The sequence below is a fragment of the Stigmatopora nigra genome, chromosome 17, assembly GCF_051989575.1.
Source record: "Stigmatopora nigra isolate UIUO_SnigA chromosome 17, RoL_Snig_1.1, whole genome shotgun sequence".
NCBI classification, from domain to species: domain Eukaryota; kingdom Metazoa; phylum Chordata; class Actinopteri; order Syngnathiformes; family Syngnathidae; genus Stigmatopora; species Stigmatopora nigra.
In genome coordinates, this window is record NC_135524.1 from 828,229 (window position 1) to 851,522 (window position 23,294).

At 38.4% G+C, this 23,294-nt stretch overlaps 3 protein-coding genes across 5 annotated transcripts; 1 reads left to right on the plus strand and 2 right to left on the minus strand.

Moving 5' to 3' along the window:
* Positions 1 to 276: 276 nt before the first annotated feature.
* Positions 277 to 6,069, minus strand: LOC144210345 (serine/threonine-protein phosphatase 2A 55 kDa regulatory subunit B alpha isoform). Its single transcript, XM_077736967.1, has 10 exons — positions 5,773 to 6,069; positions 4,075 to 4,143; positions 3,504 to 3,601; positions 3,230 to 3,395; positions 3,004 to 3,116; positions 2,686 to 2,863; positions 2,239 to 2,403; positions 1,993 to 2,162; positions 1,749 to 1,840; positions 277 to 1,668 (listed from the first exon to the last, which is right to left on the minus strand). The coding sequence occupies exons 1-10, from the start codon at positions 5,777 to 5,779 to the stop codon at positions 1,389 to 1,391; spliced, it is 1,338 nt and encodes a 445-aa protein (XP_077593093.1). The 5' UTR covers positions 5,780 to 6,069; the 3' UTR covers positions 277 to 1,388.
* Positions 6,070 to 6,706: 637 nt separating this feature from the next.
* gsna (gelsolin a) lies at positions 6,707 to 16,213 on the plus strand. Of its 2 annotated transcripts, XM_077736964.1 has the most exons (17): positions 6,707 to 6,873; positions 9,760 to 9,957; positions 10,349 to 10,503; positions 10,621 to 10,782; positions 10,876 to 11,025; positions 11,122 to 11,211; positions 11,647 to 11,779; positions 11,852 to 12,156; positions 12,223 to 12,356; positions 12,824 to 12,914; positions 13,094 to 13,120; positions 14,131 to 14,301; positions 14,372 to 14,546; positions 14,615 to 14,736; positions 15,080 to 15,157; positions 15,232 to 15,292; positions 15,380 to 16,213. In XM_077736964.1, exons 2-17 carry the CDS (start codon positions 9,765 to 9,767, stop codon positions 15,547 to 15,549), a joined length of 2,217 nt encoding a protein of 738 aa, XP_077593090.1. In that variant the 5' UTR covers positions 6,707 to 6,873; positions 9,760 to 9,764; the 3' UTR covers positions 15,550 to 16,213. The 2 variants fall into 2 exon arrangements, with proteins under 2 accessions (XP_077593090.1, XP_077593091.1); XM_077736965.1 differs by lacking the exon at positions 13,094 to 13,120.
* A 45-nt stretch (positions 16,214 to 16,258) lies between these two features.
* stom (stomatin) lies at positions 16,259 to 22,536 on the minus strand. 2 transcript variants are annotated; one of them, XM_077736972.1, is made up of 8 exons: positions 22,343 to 22,536; positions 21,970 to 21,999; positions 21,196 to 21,305; positions 20,946 to 21,018; positions 18,782 to 18,864; positions 18,497 to 18,700; positions 18,196 to 18,330; positions 16,259 to 17,761 (listed from the first exon to the last, which is right to left on the minus strand). In XM_077736972.1, the coding sequence occupies exons 1-8, from the start codon at positions 22,395 to 22,397 to the stop codon at positions 17,573 to 17,575; spliced, it is 879 nt and encodes a 292-aa protein (XP_077593098.1). In that variant the 5' UTR covers positions 22,398 to 22,536; the 3' UTR covers positions 16,259 to 17,572. The 2 variants fall into 2 exon arrangements, with proteins under 2 accessions (XP_077593098.1, XP_077593099.1); XM_077736973.1 differs by lacking the exon at positions 21,970 to 21,999 and having other exon boundaries at positions 22,343 to 22,534.
* Positions 22,537 to 23,294: the final 758 nt, after the last annotated feature.

A 23,294-nucleotide genomic window follows, 5' to 3' on the forward strand; every position in this document is an offset into this window, starting at 1 on the left:
GCTCTCAAAATTATATATATTATATCGAAGTACATTTGACTGGCGACCAAACGTCCGGTCACAAATGTATCTTGTGGAATTAGTATAGGAATTGTTATTTCACAAAAATAAGCACATAACAGATTATATTAAAGTAAACAGAAAAAAAAAATATCATCATAAAAATGTTCCCCTTGACTAAATATGAAATATAGAACATGAGATAGACCAGATTTTTCACTCTATTTTGACAAAATATTTCTGGAAAAAGTGCCTGAAATAAAGGAACCCAGAGACTGCAAAAAGTAGTTCCTTTATTACGGTCACTGTCATAGATTAAAACTGTAGTCGCACTTTGATAAGAGGCATCAAATAGTCTCTCACTGGTCCGTGATTGTAAGTTGTGGAGACAACACACACACTTTAGTTCTCTTTCCGCCCATTGCACGGGTACATATAGTAGCAATAATGTTTTTTTTTTGCCCTTTAATCAACAGGATGCAACCAAAGTGGTCAAAAAAAAAATGAATCCGTTTTGAAACATTTGAGTAATAAACACATGTACATAAGTTGGAGCGACTCCAGTGTGTAAGCAACCGTTTTCCCGAGCCAAGTCATCACCTTCCACAAAGTGTGTGACGATGATATTTGCAAAAAAATCCAAAAATAAACAAAGAATTGGGTTCCAGTTTGAAACGGCCGGACGGAATACTTCTGGAAGTGTTTTACGAACAGTGTTAATTAATATAAATAGACCATGATTGTGTAGTTTGATATAGACCATAATTATCTCAGGGGCTTTTCAAAAACCAGATTGAACCAGAATTAAGACCAAACCGTCCTTGCCCTTGTCCAGTTTTTAAACCTTTGTGAACTGGTTTAAATGTAAATAAGTACTGAAACTCTAATATTACTATGACCGCATTATTGATGACTAAATTTAAAAAAAAAAAGTGTTTTTGCACGACTTCCACAAGAACAACAACAAAAAAAGTAGACTGGCAATTTCTTATTTCTTAGAAAAAAAAACAAAAAAAATGGAAACACTTCTATGGCACAGGACAATGAGGGGACATACTAATAAAAACTTCTTACAGCGCCAGGGGTGACGGTTTAAAAAAATAAATGTGTGCTCAGATCATTTTTGGATACCAATCCGCTACACCCAAAAAGGCCAAACAGGCCCCAAAAATAACCGCAAAAAAAAAAAAAAAATGGCACATTACTTGAAACAACAAGGCAGGTGTCACACTGTCACAGACAGGTCGATGAAGGGCAAGAGCCAGGTTTCTTCCGTCTTTATCTGAAACAAAGGCTAGTCACCGATTAGTGATGAACAGGGGGTGCCGAAGTCAACCCGTCATCACGTCTCAAACGCACACTCATACACACACCAGATCTCTCACATGTTAAATGACTTTATCCTGGAATATGTAGAGGTTGTTAGTGGTCGCTACGGCGATGATGTTGTCCTGGGGATGCCAGGCGGTGTGAAGGATCTTTTTGTTAAAGTCCAAACTGTCTACACTGATCTCGTCTTTCTTACGTTTGCCCCCCACGCAAACCTTTCGAGGTTTTAGGACTTGCATGGGTTTGATGTTTTCACGGGAAGCCTCCAAGGTGACGTCACGTCTCTGGCCTCGGTCGAACATCCGGAAGAAGTTGTTGTAGGAGCCGGTCATGACCACGCTGTAAGAAGTGTGGAGAAAAAAAATTAAAAAATGATGAAAATGGTGACTGAAAATAGATTGTTTTTTTTTTTTAATCACCTGTCATTGCCATTCCAGCAGCATTCAAACTTGTCAAAGATGCAGTCGTTTTCATAAAGTGAGCACAGTTTGCTTCTTAGATGTTCATGAACCTGCAAGAAAAATGTTGGTATCAAACATCCTTATTTTACAGTTTAGATCACATGTGTCAAAAATGCGGCCCGGGGGCCAAATGTGGCCCACAGCATCATTTTGTGTTGCCCGGGAAAGTAAATCATGAGCATTTATCAAAACCTAAACCCACCTGGTAGGTCTCCACGGGCCTGTTTTCCATGTTCAAGTCCCAAATCTTGACAGACAAATAGTCCCTGGTCATCATGTATCGGCCATTGTGGCTAAATTTGACATCGGAGATTGACGATATAATTTCAGAGAAGAAAGATCGATTGCTTGGATCTTCTGGCTCTTCGAAAACTGGAGAAAAAAAACAGCAAGATCATGATTTTCAATGAAATGTGTACTGAACTAAAATGGGTGCAAAACAACTCACGTTTGGAGTGTTTATCACAAAGCGCAGAGATCCTCATGTCACATAGACGGATGGTTCCTTTGCTACTGCTGTAGACAAATGTGTTGCAATGATGAGGATGAAACTCGGCTGCCGTGATCACCTCCGTTAGCTCCTCCATATTGGCTGGCTTGATGTCAACGATATCTAAAAAATGCTGAGTTAAAAGGAATATAACACATGCTAACAGAAAGCACTAACATGGCTAAAAAAAAGAGACTTCAAGTTGTAAATGTGTGTGTGTACCTTTAAGAAAATTGAAATTAGCCATTTTGGAAACAAATTTGTTAGCTGCTTGCCATTAATTAGCATTTTAGCATAAATTATTTGGTTTATTATAAGAAAATAGATATGTTAGGGCAATTTCAAGCAAAAATCTACCAATCCACTTCGAGCTATTGAGTGGAAGGCAAAGCAATAAAAAGATACTGAAGCTGCGGTCGGTGATCTCAAGGTGCCAAAGATTAATGCGAAGGTCGTCGGCCGACAAGTAAGTCTCGTTGTCGCTGTTGACCGAGATGGAGTTGATGTGGTAGGTGTGGGCGTTTGCGAACACCCTACGGGGGCTGGCTTCCACCATGAGGTCCATCGGTATCAAAACTGGCACCTAAAATGAGATTATCCAGTAAAAAAAGCGCAAAATTTTGTACAAAAAAATTCCAACATATACAATAAGAGCTGGCTCTATAGATGACTGTGTAGTTCCCTCCAAATAAAATTTGTTCTGAAGCACCCGATTGGACGGACCTGCAGTGAGGTGATAGTATTAGGATCCTTGTAGCGGCCATCTTCCTCTTTCAGATTATAGCCTTCTGGTCTCCTGTCTCGTTCGCTGATTTTCCACAGTTTAATGGTTTTATCTGTCAAAGACAAAAATGCTGGTGTCAATTGAAATGAATGGAGATGGCAGACATGATGTTTTTCATTGGACCTCATGAGGAAACGGTATTCCGCTATGACTTTGTAAATTTACCATTAGTGGACAAGAGGAACTGAGCCGCATTCTTCTGAGGAAGCCAACGAATTTTGTTGATCTTTTCTTCAATTTCCAAACTCTTCAAGTAGTCAAACTCGGGCTCGTGACTCTGGAAAGTGCTATAAACGTTGTACTCACTCCGAAACTGAGGCAGACTCTTGTTCTGGGTCAAATATAGCAAAGGTTACACTTTATTGATCTCAAAGGAAGAAAAAGATGTCATCAAAATATCAATATGAAATCATATTGTTAATAATATCGGATATCATACCTCTAGTTCCTGTTGGAAAATGACCACGCGGCCACCTTTATCACCAGTGGCCAGCAGCTCACCCGTGTGATTAAACTCAACCGTGGAGATGATGTCCGCTGAATATGGAAAAACAAAATCATCACAAAAATGAATAAAAATTAAAAAAAATAAACATTTGGCTAGTCATAAAGTCTTTCTAAAGATCATGGAGGCCATTTTTAGTATATGTAGAACAAGACTTCTATTTAAAAAGGGCAGAATTGGATCAAAAAATAAAAATGAGTTATATTCTGGCATTAAGATGGAGTAGATATTTTCCGCTATTAAAATACACGGTTATTTAACCCATTCCTGCCCAATGAAGCAGAAAGGGAGGACACAAAGGAACATACAATGAATATGAGAAGGTCTTTGTGGACGGACTGCCTGAGGAGTGTGCATCACATTCTTTCAAAAAAAATGAATACCCTACAGTAAGGCATGAGGCGAAAAGATGGCTAGGTTTGGTAGTGGATATTGTATGGTTTTGAGCATTTTAAAAAAAGGTTTTACAGTAAAATGTCTGAATTAATGTAGTTATTTCTCATACCTTCAGCCACATCGTCGTCAATGGCTCCTTTCACCTGAGAGAAGCACCACTGCATGTCACCTCCAGCTCCTAAAAAAGAAAAGAAAATGTCAGAACATAAGAATAATTAACCCCAAAAAATTAAATCAGTGAAAATCAGGTTTAAAATTTCATTATGACTGTCAAATTTGAGATATTTTTTTCATTATTAGCAGTTAATAAGTCATTTTATAATAAATAATAATGTTAATAATAACAATGTCCCCTCTTTTTGAACCTATCAACTCAAAACCAATGTTTTCAGTATCAAAACATATATTGATTTCATATAAAAAGCCCAACAATGGTTATTTTACAAGGAAAACAGGTTTGATGCAAAGATAGGAATAAGCAGTCAGTCATTTATGAGTCATCACAGTTGTTGCCATGTCCACATATTCCAAGGCGAGCCGTGACTACAAAAAAGGAGTAAAGGATCCCAAGAAAGCTGTAAATATAATTCAATGATATAATATAGCTAGTAATCTAATGTAAACAAAGGAGGCATTCTATTGAGCACTGAGCAGTTCATTAGTTTCATTAAGCATCCTCACAATGCAATGCAATGCATGGATTCCGTTTACTTCCCCGCCCAAAAGGTTATGATTCTCTCCTTAAAATATGCCATCGGTAACCTAATTTATGCTCAGCAATTATAAAAATCTATCCACCCAATTCAATCTATAGATTCCAGTTACACAAACCATTATGTACGATTCAAAATAATACATTGAAATACGAATTCGTGACGTATAAGCTAATGAATGAAGTGTTTGGCTACATCAATATTCCTCAATAGCATATCATTTTGTAAGGCCACAAACTTTAGTTCGAGAATTCATCATATTAGAGATCATCTGCAAGAATTCCCGAGTGTTTAATAGCTATCTTTGCAACGACTGCATGTAGTCAATGTCAAAGTTTGAGCTAGCTAATATTAGCATGCCAAGACAGACCTTGTGTACATTGCTTACTTTATTTCTTTTTACAATAAAATCTCACTCTACGGTGCCACTAAAGTCTTAAATACTTACTTTACCAATGACAAGGTTAAACCTTTACTGTAGAACCGGGAGATTATGATTGACACTCGGTATCAAATGTATACAGCTAGCAAGAATTAGCTTCCAACTGGTGCTAATCCCACCATAGTTCTAGGCAAGTAGCCCCTAGCTACAATATGATTTGCTGCAGCATACTCGCCACTGCAATGTTATTGGTTGCTAAGTCCAAGTAGGGAAATGTACTGACTTGAAATACTACAGGTTTGCTGACGTTTCCTCAACCCTATGTCAAATCTAAACTACAATAATCAAAAACAATAGATTTTCTTTCAATTTTGCCAGGTGATATATAATACGTTAGCATCAGTTAGATGTGCCTCGCATTGTCTTCCGCGATGCGGCAGCAAATCGTGTAGCAGCGGGGCGTTTTCCTGCCTAGAACCCCAGTGGGACAAGAAACAACGCGGGCCACCTCGCTTGATGACACTGGCGTTTACCGACTACTAGCTAACGTTAGCATTACCCTAAGCTACATAGCATTAGCCACGCTACCGTTAGCTAAAAATTGCTATTAGGGCGTACAGAAGAGAATCGACGGCATGTGCATTCATGTGGAGTTGCCAAACTCTGGCACAATGCGTACTATTTACATGTGGGAATGGGAGAAACACGTTACCTGCCATGACGGGACAGACTGGGGACTTGCCTCAGTCAAACACGATCCTTCCTTCCTCCCACTCCCACGCGTTGCTTCGTGGTAACTGAACTTTCTTTTGTGATGGATCTCCACTATCCTGCAGCTCCAAAGATGAGAGCGTCGGGGCGTTAGGGGGAACCCTCGCAACGCGGTTTTAATATGGGTAGTTGTTTCCTGATCCTGCCACTGTTGTTCTAGTCGGCATCCCACAAGTCACTTGAGCTACAGCGACAGCCACAGCCTCCTTCCTTCCGCACCTCCACTAAAATATGCTTTTTTATTTTTTTTACAATGTGCGCGCACGCCGCAAAGCTGATGCTCAATGCGCGCGCATGAACGGGGATCATGATGGAGGAACACACTGAATTACAATGAAATGATCTCACCCCTCAATAGGACCCATTCGAATATTAATACATGTTTTATTTTGGAGTACAGTCATTGACTTCCTTCTTTGGGATTTCTTTATGAGATGACTATTGTTAACATATCAATGCCAGTAGGGGTCTTCAAATCTTTTTTTAAACACCAAAATGCCACCTTACAAATTTCACACTGACTAAATCAATAGTGATTGAATATAAATCCATTTTCTTTATAATTTGTGGTATCAAATGCAGATTTAAAATCTAATGGCGTGGTTGTAATAGCTATTCCGCACCCGAGGAGGGCAGTAAAACTCACAGTGCCCGCTGTATCCCACACCAGAAAAAGAAGTCTTGCTTTATCCACTCATAAACAACTAAATAACCTTTGTATTTCTTCATCTCTATGCTTCAAAACTGTCCCAATGATATACAATGGTAACAATATACATGCCAATTTGTGTTAGGTTGGCATTAAACAGGCCAACGTTGGCGATCTTTGCGTCACGGAGGCTAGCAAGGCCGGCTAGCAAAAAAATGGGGTGTGTCTTAAAGGGGAGTGTCCCGGGACAGCCTCAAAAGTAGCGGCTCAAAGCTCAGCTGCCACGCCGTCTCATCTACCGCAGCTTTCCTGCACTTAAAGCTCTCATCTCGGCTCACGCACATCTATTTTTTCCTTCACTTAGTTCCACTGAACAACTCCCGGATCTTCCAGGTACGGCAAATTTGACATTCCAGCAAACGCATTCCATTCTGTGGGCAGATTGTAATTTGATGTCTGAATAAAAGTGAGCAAAGAAATGGCCTCCAAACCTACTGCTGAACAAACGGGCTTTTTTTCTTCCTCCCCTGCATGAAAGATGGCAAATTTTTCTGGATTTGCAGCAATGTTTTGTGTAGAAACACCATATAAGGACATAGTCATTACACTGAGATAATAAATTATATGTGACTGTACACAGTATAGTTAGTAAACACAGTATTATAGATTCTGAGTTTGATTTTTTTTCAACCTGCCTTGAATAGTTTGGTTAAACGTCAAATCCTGACTTTTCTTTACATTAACTGCAACAAATCCATGATGCACAAAGGTCAACTGTGTAAGGCTCCTCCCCTAAGAAGATAAAAAGTATAATAACTTAATTGGATGAGTGAATACTGCTAAAAAAATGATTAGTTCTGAAAAAATAAAACAATTAAACAAATCAGAATAGGTTTGATAGACATGACCATTTGTGTACATAGTCTCATCCACAAGAGGAAACATCTGCCGTTTCCATGGCGATGCCTAAGCAAATAGTGACGCAGAGGAAGCTGTGTCAGCAACCATGGGATGTATGTGTGTGTCACATCACAGTTGTTTTTATAAGATGGAAAGTTTCCATCCAATAGGGTTGCCACGTTTCATATCCTCACTCGAATACAAGTCCAAGAAGCTTATGTCCATCCTCTGATGTAAACACAAGCCTCAAACAACTGCATGCTTTCTTTGTGTGAGATTTTGGATGTTTACTTAAGCTCCAATGAGGAAAACTTGGTCAAAAAAGTTGTCCAAAACGGGCTAAAATGGAAAAACAGTCAGTGTTTAAAACTGCATTCTTAAATTGAGTACTATATAAATCAGTAATAAGTACTTTACAACACTGTACATTTTTCCCAATTATTTAAACAAGAGTAGCATACAAATAGTCTGGAATTAGATTTTTTTGTTCAGTATTTTAGTTTTTTTTATAACTGTAGCCAAGTGCTCAAAGCAGTAAATCCTAAATGTATTGGAAAGACCAAAAATGAGTCATCCCTTACTTTAGGAAAACCCCAGGACATGCCTTTAGTCAAAACATCATGTGCAATTAACCCAAAAAAGTTCCAAATCCTGAAATAATATTTCATCTGGGGCACCAGCTGACAAATCACAAGGATTTTTTAGCCCACGCTATTTAGTGACATAAGGAAGGCTACAATGAATGTTGCTGCAGTTTGGCCTGCAGTGGAGGAGGGAGGGAGGGGGTGGGGCTTAAAAGGAGTGGCCCTGCTCAACTTGCTATGGGGGAGGGGGGGGGACACACATTTATGTTTTGGGTTTGGAGTTAGAAAAGTGCTGGCATTAGAAGTTAGGATCTACTTTGTTTCTAACAGTACGCCAACAAATAAGGCATTTTTGGGGGGTGGTATGTTTTTTTCTAATGTTTTATAATAAAACATTCCATAGTCATTTAGTTGGTTATTTTTAGGCAAAAAGGTTAACCTGGCCTCAAAAGTTCTGGATCACAGGCTTATATTTGCCATTTTAATTATTATTTTGCTTGAGATAAGCTACAGTTCACTGATTTTTATAGTTTTGACATTTTGCAGTGTTTGGCTATTATTTTTTTACATACTGTGAAGGTCAAACAGGGCATGACGACCTAATGTTTGCTTTATCAGGAGTGAGAAAAGTATAGTTTCTTACCCAAGGAGAAGAATAGTGATGGTAGAAGATTTTTCTTTGGTTATGAGGCTCTTTGGAGAGATTTTTGGAGTTTATTCTGTGGGAGAAAATACATGGGAATGTTTATTTGTTGCATATTGAGATGAGATGCAAATTTCATCCAGTAAAAAATCTCTATTTGCAAAAAGTATTGGAACATAGTATTCTAATCTACTCATTCTGGCTATAAATCACCGTATACACTTTAAGTTAAATGAGCCAAGCATGTTTAAAAAGGTCATTTTTTAACAGTGGTTCAATTCAGACAAACTTTTCAAGGCTTGTAATGTTTACTCTAAAAGTCAAGATAGTTTGCTGAAAACATTTCAGTGACTACTCGTAGTATTTATGCTCTCTAGATCATGTGGTCATCCAAATGTTATGTAATTATTAATGGCTGTCTTTAAATAACAATAGCTTACTGTGTCTAGGTTGAAAAAAAGTATATTTAGACATACAGGGAGTACAAAGTATGTATTTTTGCTGACTTATGTCTATCATTATACATTTGTGAGGGTTTCTAAATAAGATCAATGTCTTTTTCAACGTATTACTTGACATATACGTAGTATTTTTGCCTACAAAAGTACTATAAACAACTTGTTTTTGTGGATGGGTGGAGCTCACAACACAAATCATGAAGGAAAGACCGTTAATTTTTTGTTTATGTCTAACTAAGCTATTTATACAACACACTCCTTGTTATTTGCCATCTAAAAACAATGTATTGGCAAAAGCTTCATTGTACTTTTCAATTTCTACCAAAAAATATTACCACAACTTTAAATGCCTCAGAAACAAACAAAAAAACAAAGTATTAGAATTTAAACATGAAATATTCCGAGTCAGAATATCCAAAGCTTCTTTTCCCCAAGTGGGAAACACCCAAGCAGTACTTGTGACTCACTCACACGAATATCTAACTATAGCTCAAACTTTATCTTGGTATCCATAGCGATAGATGAGCCTAAAAGGGGGAGTGGCTTAATGTTTCTATGATCCACCAAGTCATAAAAAGGAGCTTACTATCAACTTCTTTTCTAACTGACAGACTTCTTTCACATCTGTTCAGTTTTTAGCATCCAAATTGGCTTAAATCTACAAAAAAAATAACGTTGTGTGCTTTGCTGTTAGGTAGAATGGCCCAGCATGCTGAATTTGAGCGGGCAGGAAAGAAACAGGGTCTCCAGATATGGAGGGTGGAGAACTTTGACCTGGTTCCGGTCCCTGAGAACCTTCACGGGGGATTTTACACGGGAGATGCGTACATCGTCCTCAATACCATCAAGCAACGCTCGGGAAATCTGCAGTATGATCTCCATTTCTGGCTAGGTGAGTGCAATGTTTGAGTCTTTCCAAATGCAGTATTAAAGTGGGCGTGGCCCTTTAAAGTCTAAAACAGGAATATGTTGTGATCTCATTATTCTTCACGGCTGTTTGTAGACTTTTGCACGAATGTGTGTGGAAAGTAAATATGTTTTTCCTGTTCATTTAAGGGTATCCGATTTCGTCATTATTCCATATCTGGCAACCCGCCTTATTAATAATTGCAATTGCCCTTATTAGGCGATTTAAAAAAATGTACAGATGCAATGTGGTCTATATTTATTAGCATACAAAGCACTTAAAAGTATAAAATGTTGTCCAAAGTATGCACTAATTTCTATTCAATCTAAAATGGAGATAAAGTATGTTTTTTTATGGGTGTTTTTTGCTTGGACAGGCGATTTTTCCACCCAAGATGAGCGAGGCTCGGCAGCCATTTTTACGGTCCAAATGGACGACTTCCTCGGAGGGAAGCCCATCCAGTACCGGGAAGTCCAAGGCCACGAGTCTAAAACCTTCCTGGGGTATTTCAAATCCGGTCTCAAGTACATGGTAAGATTGCTTAAGTTTTGTATCCACGTGATTTAATTTAAAGGTACAGTACTTCAATAAACTCAGGAATTGGACGGTCATCCATTAACTTTAGGAAAATGTATTTGTACTTACTAGAAAGGAGGCGTGGCTTCGGGATTCAAGCATGTCGTCACCAATGAGGTGGTTGTTCAGCGAGTCCTCCAGGTCAAAGGTCGCCGTGTCGTCAGGGCAACCGAGGTTCCGGTCAGCTGGGACAGCTTCAACCAGGGAGACTGCTTCATTCTGGATTTGGGAAATGTAAGTCATGTTGATCCTTCTGCTTTTTTGCTCTATTGTCGGGTTGGATATACCTGGACTTATTTTTGCCTCTTTTTGGTTGGTGGCTCGCAGGAAATCTACCAGTGGTGCGGTTCCCAGAGTAATCGTTTCGAGAAGCTGAAGGCCACACAAGTCGCCAAAGGCATCCGAGACAATGAGCGAAGCGGCAGGGCTCGCGTTTACGTCTGTGATGAGGGGATGGAGAGAGAAAAGATGATAGAAGTAGGATCATTTTATCGTTCAAATCATGTATTACACCTTAATAAGAATTTCATTAAATTTGATGAGTATAAAAATTGTTTTTTTTGATACTATTAGGTCTTAGGAGAAAAACCAGATCTGCCTCTTGGAACTTCTGATGACATCAAGGCTGACGCGTCCAACCGAATGAAGGCCAAATTGTACAAGGTTGCCATTTTTGATCATTTTAAATGGAAACACCATATAACAACTTTTGTATATGATTTTTTAAAGTATTTTTTTTGTAAAACTGGTTTGGTTTTACCCATTTGGGCTCTAATCTGGATCATCTGGGTCAATTTTAGCAGACCAAAACGTCATTGTCAATTGCTAATGTCACGCACATCAGTAATTTCCGCCATTTCACTCTATAAATATAGCGTGTCAGCAAGCAATGTACCCAGACAGTCAAGCTAACATAACATTTACAGAATCTTGAATTTACTGCATACTGATTGGACACAATAAGAATTTTAGACTTAAATTCGAGTAAATAAGTTGCATTTGTATGGTTAATTATCACTTAAAGGGGAATTACAATCATTAATAAGGGCAGCATTTGGCAGGTATGCAATTCCTTATATTCCTTGTTACACTCTATAGGTGTCCAATGCGAGTGGAGGTATGACAATGGCGCTGGTGGCCGAGGAGAACCCCTTCCCACAAAGCGCTCTGGAGTCCGGAGACTGTTTCATTCTGGACCACGGCTCGGATGGCAAAATCTATGTATGGAAAGGTAATGTCAATTTGCACTTTTTGTCCAAATCTCAGTCATATGTTATGGTCACGTTATTTCTTTGGTTCAAAGGTCAACAGGCCAACACAGACGAGCGAAAGGAGTCGATCCGAGCGGCCGAGGAATTCATCCAAAAGATGGGTTACCCCAAACATACCCAAGTGCAGATCCTTCCCGAGATGGGCGAGACGCCACTCTTCAAGCAGTTTTTCAAGAACTGGAGAGACAAAGACCAGACGGTGGGCTTGGGACTGGCCTACATCGCCAACAGCATCGCCAGGATTGAGAAAGTACCCTTTGACGCCGCCTGTCTGCACGATTCCGCCGCCATGGCGGCCCAACACGGCATGGTGGATGATGGCAGTGGAGAGAAACAGGTCGGATGCTCTTTGATGGTGTTCCTTTTGAGAAGAAGAGAAAAACATTTTGTTTTTTAAAAACAGATCTGGCGTATCGAAGGGTCCGACAAGGTGGAAGTGGAGCCGTCCACGTACGGCCAGTTCTTTGGCGGGGACAGCTACATCATTCTTTATAACTACCAGCATGGAGGACGTCGTGGACATTTCATCTACATGTGGTGAGAAGGACAAGGGAGGCAAACACAGCCATTTTTTTCCATATATGTCAACCTTTTTCCCATATTTTATACTTTTTTTGATCATTTCAAAGTGTACAACTTTTGTACAGGAATTTTAAAACGTTTTTTTTGTAGAACTGATCTATTTTTACTCAATTCAGCTCTAATCTGGATCATCTCGGTCACAAAAACGTCATCATTTACTGCTAATATTGTAATGATATGCACTTGCTAATTAATTCCCCTATCACACATCTCCCTTTCCACTATATAAATATAGCGTGTCAGCAAGCAATGTACATAGACAGTCAAGCTGTCAGCATCATACAACGACAAGTACAGAATTTTGAATTTAGTGAATGGCTCAATAAGGGCTATTGGCACCATGAATAAGGGGAGCAATGGACAGGTTTTTAATTTACTAATAAAGCATTGAAACGTCACCACTGCCATTTTTTCTATCCCAGGCAGGGAATGGATTCCAGCCAAGATGAAATCGGGGCCTGTGCCATCCTCGGTGCACAACTTGACGAGGAGCTTGGGGGTGGTCCCGTACAGGTAACGCAAAGTTGGGCAATTAGAGCCAAAATGGCACATCTTCAACCCATTTAGCCACTGTCCCATTCCATGTTCCTCTCGTGCTCTCCTCATCTGATCTTTGCATCCTTTCGATTTGTGGCCGCCTCCCCAATGCGCTTCTCTACTCCTTAAACTTTGCAATACTTATTTTTTCTCAGGTTGTCGGGGCTCCTATAACTACTCAGGTAGTATTATTGTCCTTTCCCAACGGACTGGTCTTTTTGTACAGAGCCAGTGACAAAATACGACCTTCTGTCGACTTGACCAATAGTTATCTAGCTCTTAGCAGTACTCCCATTTAACCAACACGCCATTATTTTCAATCATGCATTTTTCCATAAAGTATATATTGATATAAAAAGTAGTTGATATATAATAACACAGTCCTGGCTCTGTGCCTTTGACTGCATTTCCACTTGACTTCCATGCGCATGTCTTATGTTTGTGTACATTTCATTGCAACTCAACTGCATGTATAGTTTGTGTGTGTCCAAAAAGGAAAGTTTATTTATAATATATCATGTATTTTTAGAAGATATAGATTTCTAGTCCCAATTTCACAATTTTTCAGTACTATTTTTATTATATTCATAATTTATAATTAGGATGCTGCCAGCCAAGATAATTTATACTTCGATTAGAACTGTGATGGAATTTATGTATTTTTGCTCATGTATTAATGCATTATATTCGAGTTGAATTAGAATTTGTACTTGAGCGTAGTTTTCTTTGTAGCTGGTACATTCTTTTATCATGGGGCTAATTAATTGAGGTTTAAATTAGAATTTAACATTAGTGAAGCACAAAACTGCATGCGGTACAGTATAAATAAAGTTTAATCTAATGGACGGCTACCCAATTTCGGCCTGATCGAGAAATAAAAAATCGTGCAAAAAAAACCCGGAAATGTTCCACCTTTGCAAATATTTGCTTTGACGTGAAGCATTGTGCAAATATTTACTGATTCACTTTTATCTAACGCTCCCAGGCACGCAACTATTGTACAGAATTGTCGTTTAGCTCAACCATTCTCCCTTGTGGCCAAAATGTGACATGACAGGACCATTGACTTGACAATAAGGGATGATGGTGCAACAACAACAACAACCCATGCATGAGATGAATCACAAAGTGAAACCATTACACTGCACCCACTCAACCCAATACTAATGAGATTTCACTATTTGTGTACCAGGTGAGGGTGGTGCAGGGTAAAGAGCCGGCCCACCTGATGAGTCTTTTCGGAGGCCAGCCCATGGTGGTCTACAAGGGTGGGACGTCCAGGGATGGAGGTCAGTCATCTCCCGCGGAGACTCGCCTCTTCCAGGTCCGCTCCAACTCGGCTGGACACACCAGGGCTGTGGAGGTAAAAGATGGATGCCATTTGTGATTTGTGAGGCCAAAAGAAGAGAGTTAAAGTTGGTTTTGGCGTTTAGGTGGACGCCGTGGCGGTCAATCTGAACTCCAACGATGCTTTTATTCTGGTGAGCCCTGCCGGGTCCTTCATGTGGGCGGGACTTGGGGCCAGTGATACGGAGAAAACTGGAGCGCAACAACTTTGTGACATCCTTGGAGCCACGCCCTCTGAGGTCCAAGAGGGAGGGGAGCCAGGTAAGGAGATTTTCACCTGTAAAAAAAAATATCAATGCATAATATAAAATATAAAATGTCTTTTGCAGATGAATTTTGGGATGCGTTGGGAGGAAAGGACGCCTATCGCACTTCTACCAGACTTAAGGACAAGATGGATGCTCATCCTCCAAGACTATTTGCTTGCTCCAACAAGACTGGAAACTTTATTGTAAGTTTTGTGCGGCCGGAAAAAGTCAGTCATGAGTGGTGACTTTTCTCTTTTAGGATCAAATTCAAATGAAGAGTATAGATGTATATTACATTTCCGGGATTTTGCCCCTTTTGAATTAATAATTTCAATTTTTTAAATCATTTTTTTCTGTTTTTAATCCAAAAATCATTTAGTAAAATCTAAAAATATATTTAAAAAAGCTAAAATAGACAGTTTTAGATCTATAAACACAGTATAGTCAGGGATTTTAATCCATTTATAAAAATAAAAAAAATCTAAATATTATATGACCACATGAAATGGAGTCAACATTAACACATAATCATATTTTCCAACCCAGATTGAAGAAGTACCTGGGGAGATGACTCAGGATGACCTGGCCACGGATGACGTCATGATCCTGGACACTTGGGAACAGGTTAGAAAACCAACAAAATCAATAACAAATGAGTCCATAATCCACAACATACCTTTTTTGTCATTGTCTTCAAGGTATTTGTCTGGATCGGCAATGAAGCCCAAGATGAAGAAAAAACTGAAGCCATGACCTCTGGTAAGGATGCTAAAATTCACTCAATTTCCAACGTTTGAAACCAAGAAAAATGACATAAGAATCATCAAATGATAATTATTCCCTCAGCGGTGCGCTACATCGAAACAGACCCCGCTAACAGAGACCACAGGACCCCCATTGTGAAGATCAAGCAGGGCTTTGAACCACCCACCTTCACGGGCTGGTTCCTGGGCTGGGACCACGACTACTGGACCAGCGACCCACTTGAGCGAGCCATGGCCGAACTGGCCCTGTGAGCCCTTCTATAGCACCCCCTGACTATATCAATAGTTTATATAGCAACCAGTATGCCTTGAGACTAATGTAGCCACTTGGCTGCTTCTGTTAGCTTTTAAAGCAAAATAATAGCTAGAAATCACTTATGAAGTATTTTAAAATTAATTTCCTACACCTTTTTGTCAAAAATGGAAGTTTTTACCAATGTTCCCTCTAATTTTTCGTTAGTTTGGGCAGAAAGACAATCAGAGTACCAGTGAGAGAAACATTATCATTGCTCACTATGAGCACACCAATATAGCATAAGCAGATGCATGTCAATGTTCCTTCTAATTTTTCATGTAAAACATGAAGTAAAACACAAAAAACGGTGCCACCATGGGGTAAGGGGTAAAAAAAAAGTTAGTATTTTGTTTACTGCACGCCATATGATTGGTACTGCGCAAAGAAGATGGAGGGAACATTGGTTCCTATACATTTTTTCAATCTATTTTCTATTTGGAAGCATGTCTGCAAAGTATAGGATGCCTTAAAATTGTAGTTTATTTTGATGCTTTTTAGGTTTTTAATGATAATGTGCCAATTAGGATGGTTGATGTATTTATTTTGATGCGCTAGCTGCTTTTTATAATTTAGCTTTCTTTGCACCTTTGCCATAATAATAATAAAATCTAATTAAATGGACTGTGACAATATTTTTTTATAAAAATGTATATAAATTCAATGAGAGATTTTTAGGGCATTTTTATTTAAGTAGTCCAGGATATGAAATCCTACATGCTAATAAAAAAACGGACTTTTCCGCTTTGGAAAATAACAAAACTGCACAGAAAAGCAGATAAAATATATCTCATAATTTCCCTTCTGAAAATAAAGTGTTCACTTTAAATGTAGATAGCATATTTTGGTTAATATGTAAAAAAAATGTTAATATGTAACAATACAGCAGATATTTTAAGGTCATTTTTTTAAAATCAGTAGTTTCAAAATGACATGCTGCTTAAAAAAATGATAACATTGACCTAACATGTTTTTCAGTGTATAATAATATAGTTAATAACTTCTCAAAGCTAATTTTGAATACACTTGATGGCAAAAGCACACCTGAATTATGTAGTAAAGCTATTTAGTTTAGAATTTGCTCTAAAACATACAACACGATTAAAAAAAAGTTTAAAGACAGACAAATACAACAACAACACACAAAAATGCTAAATATTTGGCTGCAGCAAAGCTTGCTAAGTTAATAAAAAACTAAAACTGCATAGAAACATGTCTAAATAAATCTATGGTAGTAAATGAAGGCCTTTTGGTTAAAACCCGAATAAACCCACATAAAAAACACACATATGGCTTGAGTTCATTCCAGAAACTCCTCCCACTTGAAATAAAAATCCAGCTAAATCCTGATTTTGAAATAATAAACTCATATTCAAACTTTACTTTATCAGTCAACCTATTTTTTTGTCTAAAAATGATTTAAACATGAGTTTATTTTAATTGTTTTTAATTTTTAATCTATATTGTAGACTTATTCCATATTTAAACTTCTGTGTTAAACCATACGACATCAAATTATGAGTATTAAACTATAAAAATGATGAATTGTGGGAAATGGAGTTCCATTTGTTGGCACGTTGGCGTAAAAAAACACAGTTTTTTGGGGTTATTTTCATAATGAACCACAAAAAAACGTCTTTTCGTGCCAAAAATTCCTGCTTTTTCAACTTGTTTTGGCCGCCTTAGCACAAAATTGCTAAACAAAATAGCATTCTAGCTCAAAACATGCATTTTATTGGCTACTTTTTTCAATCTGAGAGGTTTTAGAGTTTGAGTTTTATGTTTTTTCTTCTGCTATGTCGCCTACTGACCGGGAAAAAATCAAATTTGTTAGTAATAACATGCAAGGATGGAGTGGAAAGGATAGTATATAGGATGAACTTTAAAGAAATGATAAACTCACGCTGGCAGTGGCTGCAGAATCGAGCATTACGTAAGAAAAATGCATCGGTTGAAGGTCACATTTACGTTTTTGGAGGCTTTTTAGTGTTTGATAAAGCCTTGCATCATCTCCAGAGGCAGTGGGAAGATGATGGTGGAGTTTTTCTCTGCGGCAATGGTGTTGAGGGTCTGCAGGTAGCGCAGTTGCAGGGCCGATGGGGACTCGGCGATCACCAGGGACGCTTCCTTCAGGGCCCGAGAGGCGTTCATTTCGCCCTCTGCGGCTATAACCTGAGGGGGGAAGGAAATACATGGTAAATATTATATTTTAACGACTATAAGGCGCACTTAAAAGTCTTAAATTTCCTCCAAAATAGAAAGGGCGATTTATAATGCTTTATATATGGATAAAAAATTAAAATATGTCATTCATTGACAGTGCGCCTTTAAATGTGGTGCGCCTAATATACGGGAATAAATTTAAATGTGTCATTCATTGAGGGGTGTGCCTTATAGTTGTGAAAATATTGTATATACACATACATATAAATATACATATACATACATACACATAGATGTGCATGTATACAAATGGTAGGTCTTAACACTACCTTAAACATAACCTTAACCTGACCTCAACCCCATAAAGCATGTTCAAGATTTCCTCTGCCAGTTTGACTACAATAAATAAACAATGGAATAAATTTGTATTATATATTTTTTACCTTAGCCCTGGCCTCACGTGTGGCCTCAGCCTCGGCCGCCATTGCCCTCTGAAGTTGCAGTGGGAGCTTGACATCTTTGATTTCCACTCGCTCCACTTTGATACCCCAGTCATCGGTGGCGTCGTCCAAGGTGGACTAAAAAAAAACACAAATTAAATGGAATTATTTGGTATTACAATGGCTGGAAAGAATCCTTCTGGATTGTCACTGTGTTTGTCTACCACAAGAGGGCAGACCTTCCATGATAAACAGTGGGAGATGTTCTATTATACAGCTAAACAATCTAAGAGAAACTACTTACCTGCATGCTGTGCGCAATTTCTTCCCGATCCGAAAGGATCTGCGCCAAGTTCTTGGTCCCGAGAACGTTCCTCAACGTGGTTTGGGCTAACAGACGCGTGGCGGCGTCGGCGTTGGTGATGTTGGCCACGGCCAGGGTGGCGTTCTGAACACGGTAGTACACCACGCCATCCACACTCACGGTGACCGAGTCTTTGGTCAAAACCTGTAAGGGTTGGAATCCCAGACTAAGAAACGTTTTGACAGACTTTTGTGTTTGACGTCAACAAAATGGCGAGTATCGTACCTCTTGCGGCGGTATGTCAAAGGTGATGGTCCGCATATCCACGTTAATAAAGCTGTCCGTGCAAGGCAGGATGAAGAACAAACCTGTGGAATCAGGAGAATTCAAAAATAGTATTTTCTCGCATATAAGCCGCCTCCATGTATAAGTTGCACCCTTAAAATGGCCTTGAAAATCCTTGAATTTGACTATTTCTCTTGTATAAGTCGTTCACTTAAAATTACCTTGAAAATCTTTGAATTTTACAATTTCTCTCGTATAAGCCGCACTCTGATTACCAATTTTCACCATATTTTTAATAGGGAGTACAGATTTGATACTTTAAAGGGAAAATTTGAAGAAAAATCATCGCAAATGGTATGTATGAGATACTGTATACATCGATTGCTTCCAAATTAAAAAAAGGAAGTCATGTGAGCAGTACAACCATGTAATATGTCTGTAGGGGTCTAATTTCTCATTCCTAGGTAAGATAACGGCACCCTGAGTGAGTAATGACAGGCAAAAGTGAGTTTTTAAACATTTTATACAAGATACGGTTTGTTTTTGTTGTTGTTGTTGTTGAATTTCATTCATATTTTCTCTATTTTGAAATAAACGACAATATCGGCCACATTATCTTACGTTTTGTACATTTCAAGTCAAATTTGTGCGCATATAAGCCGCCCCCATTATCCAATCATCTAGAAATACGACTTATACGCAAAAAAATACGCTAGTCATCCGCGGCAAACACAATAATAAGCACCCGTCTTCGCAAAAAAAGGACGGCGGGGGACGGATGACGAATTGGCGAGTTCCCAAGTCAAGCAGGCTTTAAGTCTGCAGCTGTGCCGACAGTCGGGTAAAGCTTGAGAATATTTGCCGCCCGTTTGGAGTCATCACCACCATCCAGCGGGGGGCAGCACCAAACAACACTTGGCACTAACAACAACAACGACGCTAGCTACGCAAACATTTAGCCTTGACGGATTTTCGGGTGGAATAAGAAAACAAATATTAACCACGGGCCTTCCAAATACCAGCTTGTCAATTAAAAAAATAAAAATAATTGACTCAGGGTAAAAGAGTATTACAAGGGTTGAATTTAGTTAAGCTATAAGCACTCCGACACCCCCAGGAATGCTATGGAGAGAGCTATTATTACCCTATGCTGTCACAAATGGCATCTCCAGGCACTTGAAGGAGTCCAATTCCCTGTTTTTTAAGAGGATATTCCTATATTTTTTTATGTGTAATAACAAATCAATGATGAAAAGATGGTGAGCTATGAGATGTATGCAAATTATTCCTCGTGGGAGCCTGTATTTTTCCCCTCTACAAATACTTAGCCATCTTAGGGATGGAAATACGTGTGTGGATATGTTTGAGTCTCATCACTACTTTCAGATTTATTATTGCATCTATAAGTCAAACTGCAATGGCAGACATATGGCAAGACATAAATAAGACTTGGTGAATGTCATTGCGTCTTGTTTAGACGAGAATATTGTTGCTTTTTTGTGATTTGTGGCAAGGTTGTCCAACAAGATTTTATTTTTTTGTACTTTATTGTTACAGGCTTTAATGTAGATGTTGTTTTTTTGTTACTATACTTGATAATGTTGTTTTCTTTCATAGCATTTTTATTCTAAATCGATCCTTCCTGGCGGGTTTGTGAGTAACTAGGCAACCATTGATGCAGGAGGAGCTCATTTATGTCAGAAATTAAATAAAGACGATCTGTTGTGAAGGAGACGGTCGTTCAGAAATGCAGAGAAATAAAAAACAACTGTAGGAAGCGAGAAAGGAACAAGAAGCATCCGGGAAAGTCCCTAAAAATAGATAGGAAATGATACTAATTTAACAAAAGTGTCCTGGAAGTACCCTAAAATGAAATAAAGTGACACAAATGGAACTCATTGCTTGCTATGTATATATGTATGTGTATGTGTATATATATTTCAGCAACACGCTTATTTATGCATACATTTATTCATGTATTTATTTATTAACTTACTTATTACCTATCTATCTATGTCTAAAATGTATTTTTCTGTGTCTGTATTCTCACCTTTTTGCTACTTTGACAACCAAATTTCCCTAATATGTGATGAATAAAGTTATCCAATACAATCCAATAAGTTTAGCCAAAAAAGGTTGATATACTTCAATGGTCATTTCCTACCTGGTCCTTTAGCTCCTCCCCTTAAAAGGCGTCCCAGGCGGAAAATAATGGCTCGTTCGTATTCCTTCACAATCTGTGTGCGGAGGCAAAGTAAACAAATGAGCTTGTAGAACTAGTTTTTGCAGCTTTTACATAACATCTGACAAATATCCTGTAATTGGACCATATTACAAAAAAATCAAAGGTTACTTGCTTAAAAATACACAAGAAAATGTGCCATAAATACCTAAATATAACAAGAAAGGCTAACCTTAATGCACATCCATATGGAGATGGGCAATGTGACCACCATAAGAAGAAGCGACATCCCCACCAAAAGCCATCCACAAAATCCAATGTCAGAGTCTCCACTCTCCAAAGCTGCGAACAAAAAAGACACCCCAATCTGTCATTTCGATATTAAAAGATGTAAATTCAGGAAGGCTGTCCTCTTTCTACAAAGCATTAAAAAAAAAAAACGTAAGATTATGGCAGGCGCTGTAAGAATGTCATCATGTTACGTTCTAAAAGCAGCACACACAGCCACTGGCACACTTTTCTTTTGTTTTATAGGACATTTTTCTCTGTGGAATCGGGATTATTCCAAGGTTAGGAATGGCAAGCAGCAGTTTTTAAATTAGTGCAACAAAGACATCACAACACAGCAAAATATGACCTTTGACCTTCAGGCTAATGGCCTGCAAGTCTATCTATATGAGTGAATGTATTATAAAGCTGCAATTTATAGACCTGTGTGTCTTAATAGCCAGAAAATGATTTTTTTTTGTACAATTTTGTAGGTGCAGATAATAATTGACATTTTAGACGCACTAACATTTGCCAAAAACTGTATTTATCCATATAAAATTAGAAAAAGTAGCATTGCAGAGTCCCAAAAAATAAAAAAAAATAAAAAAATAACATTATTAGTACAACGTCGGCGGGCCGGATTAATAAGCCTAACGGGCCGCATGTGGCCCGCGAGCCTTAGTTTTCCCAAATTGGAAACCTTGACATGCAATGATTTAATGACAGGATCCAATACCTTCTGCATCATGTAAAGTGCTGCCTGGACCTATAGACAAAGTCAAAGGGCAAAACACTATTGATCCAAGTACATCATATCAACCAATGAGTGAATCACCAGTGTAGAAATATACTAATTACTTCTATGGAAACAAAGCAAGCTAAAGTGTGCTGAATAGTGGTTTTAAGATGCTGCTAGCCTGCACATGGGATGGGCTAAGCATGGCTTTTTCCTGTCGTCTTGATGTATTTGATTCTAATTGCAAAATAGGTGGCATCTGGTGTGTTTAAAATAGCATATCATTGTCTTTTAAGGAAAGGAACGTATACACGATGACGCTTCATGTGCTCAAACACCATTAAAAAGATTCGTAGACGCAATCAAGTGTTACCTGATTGACGTTCTCGTCTTTTTGCAGCTTTCATTGCTAATTCTTCGTCTTCCATCGGTAATATTACGATGATTTTACAGAAATTAAGGACGTGCGTAAAGGAAAATGTTTCGCTTTACAACACACGGGCGTTGGTTTGTCCGGTTTGTGAAGAAAATATTTTCCCCTCGTTGTTGACTAGAAGGTATTGTGACGCATGGGTTGCATTCACGACCAAAGCGAAATACCTGTTAGTCAAGATTGAGGGTATACTTGTTAAAGAAATGTACTTATATTGATTTATCCACGTTGGGGCGTCTCCACTACTTTTTACATATTTCCCCCAGTTTAATTAATTTAATTCATGTGGTTATTCCATGTATGGGTACAGAAAAAGAGACATTAAAATTCATACAACATTGATGACAAACAATGCACTATCATTTTTTCTGCTTATAGGAGCTTTAAAATCCTAAATAAATAAAAAATATGATCACCCTGTCACATATACATATTATCTTCAACTAGGATCAGTGAACTGAAGATATTTCCCAATTTGTGAATTATATACTAATTGCAATAGGTTTAGATATTTGCAGCAATATCATCCAAAACCATAAAAGTAAGTAAGTACTACAAATGTACTAACTAGAGTACATCAGCCTTGTGTTGAATTGAACAAACTCTCGTTTTACACAAACACTTGTACATAAACTGAGCGGCTGTTTAGTGTTGAGTAGTCTGTGTTATATAAAGAGTTGGCAGGGGTCAACAAAGGTCAAGAAACCGCAGAAATGGTATAATTCTCATGATGGCCACTAGAGGTCGTAGCAGTGGTACCAGTACATGCCCTACTTATATATTCTGCACAAAAATGTCAGATGAGCAAGTGGTGTTGATGATCTCTAATAGGAAGTGCAAAAACATAATCTTTTATCCCCCAAAAAGCATAATTTGACACGAGATTAATTGC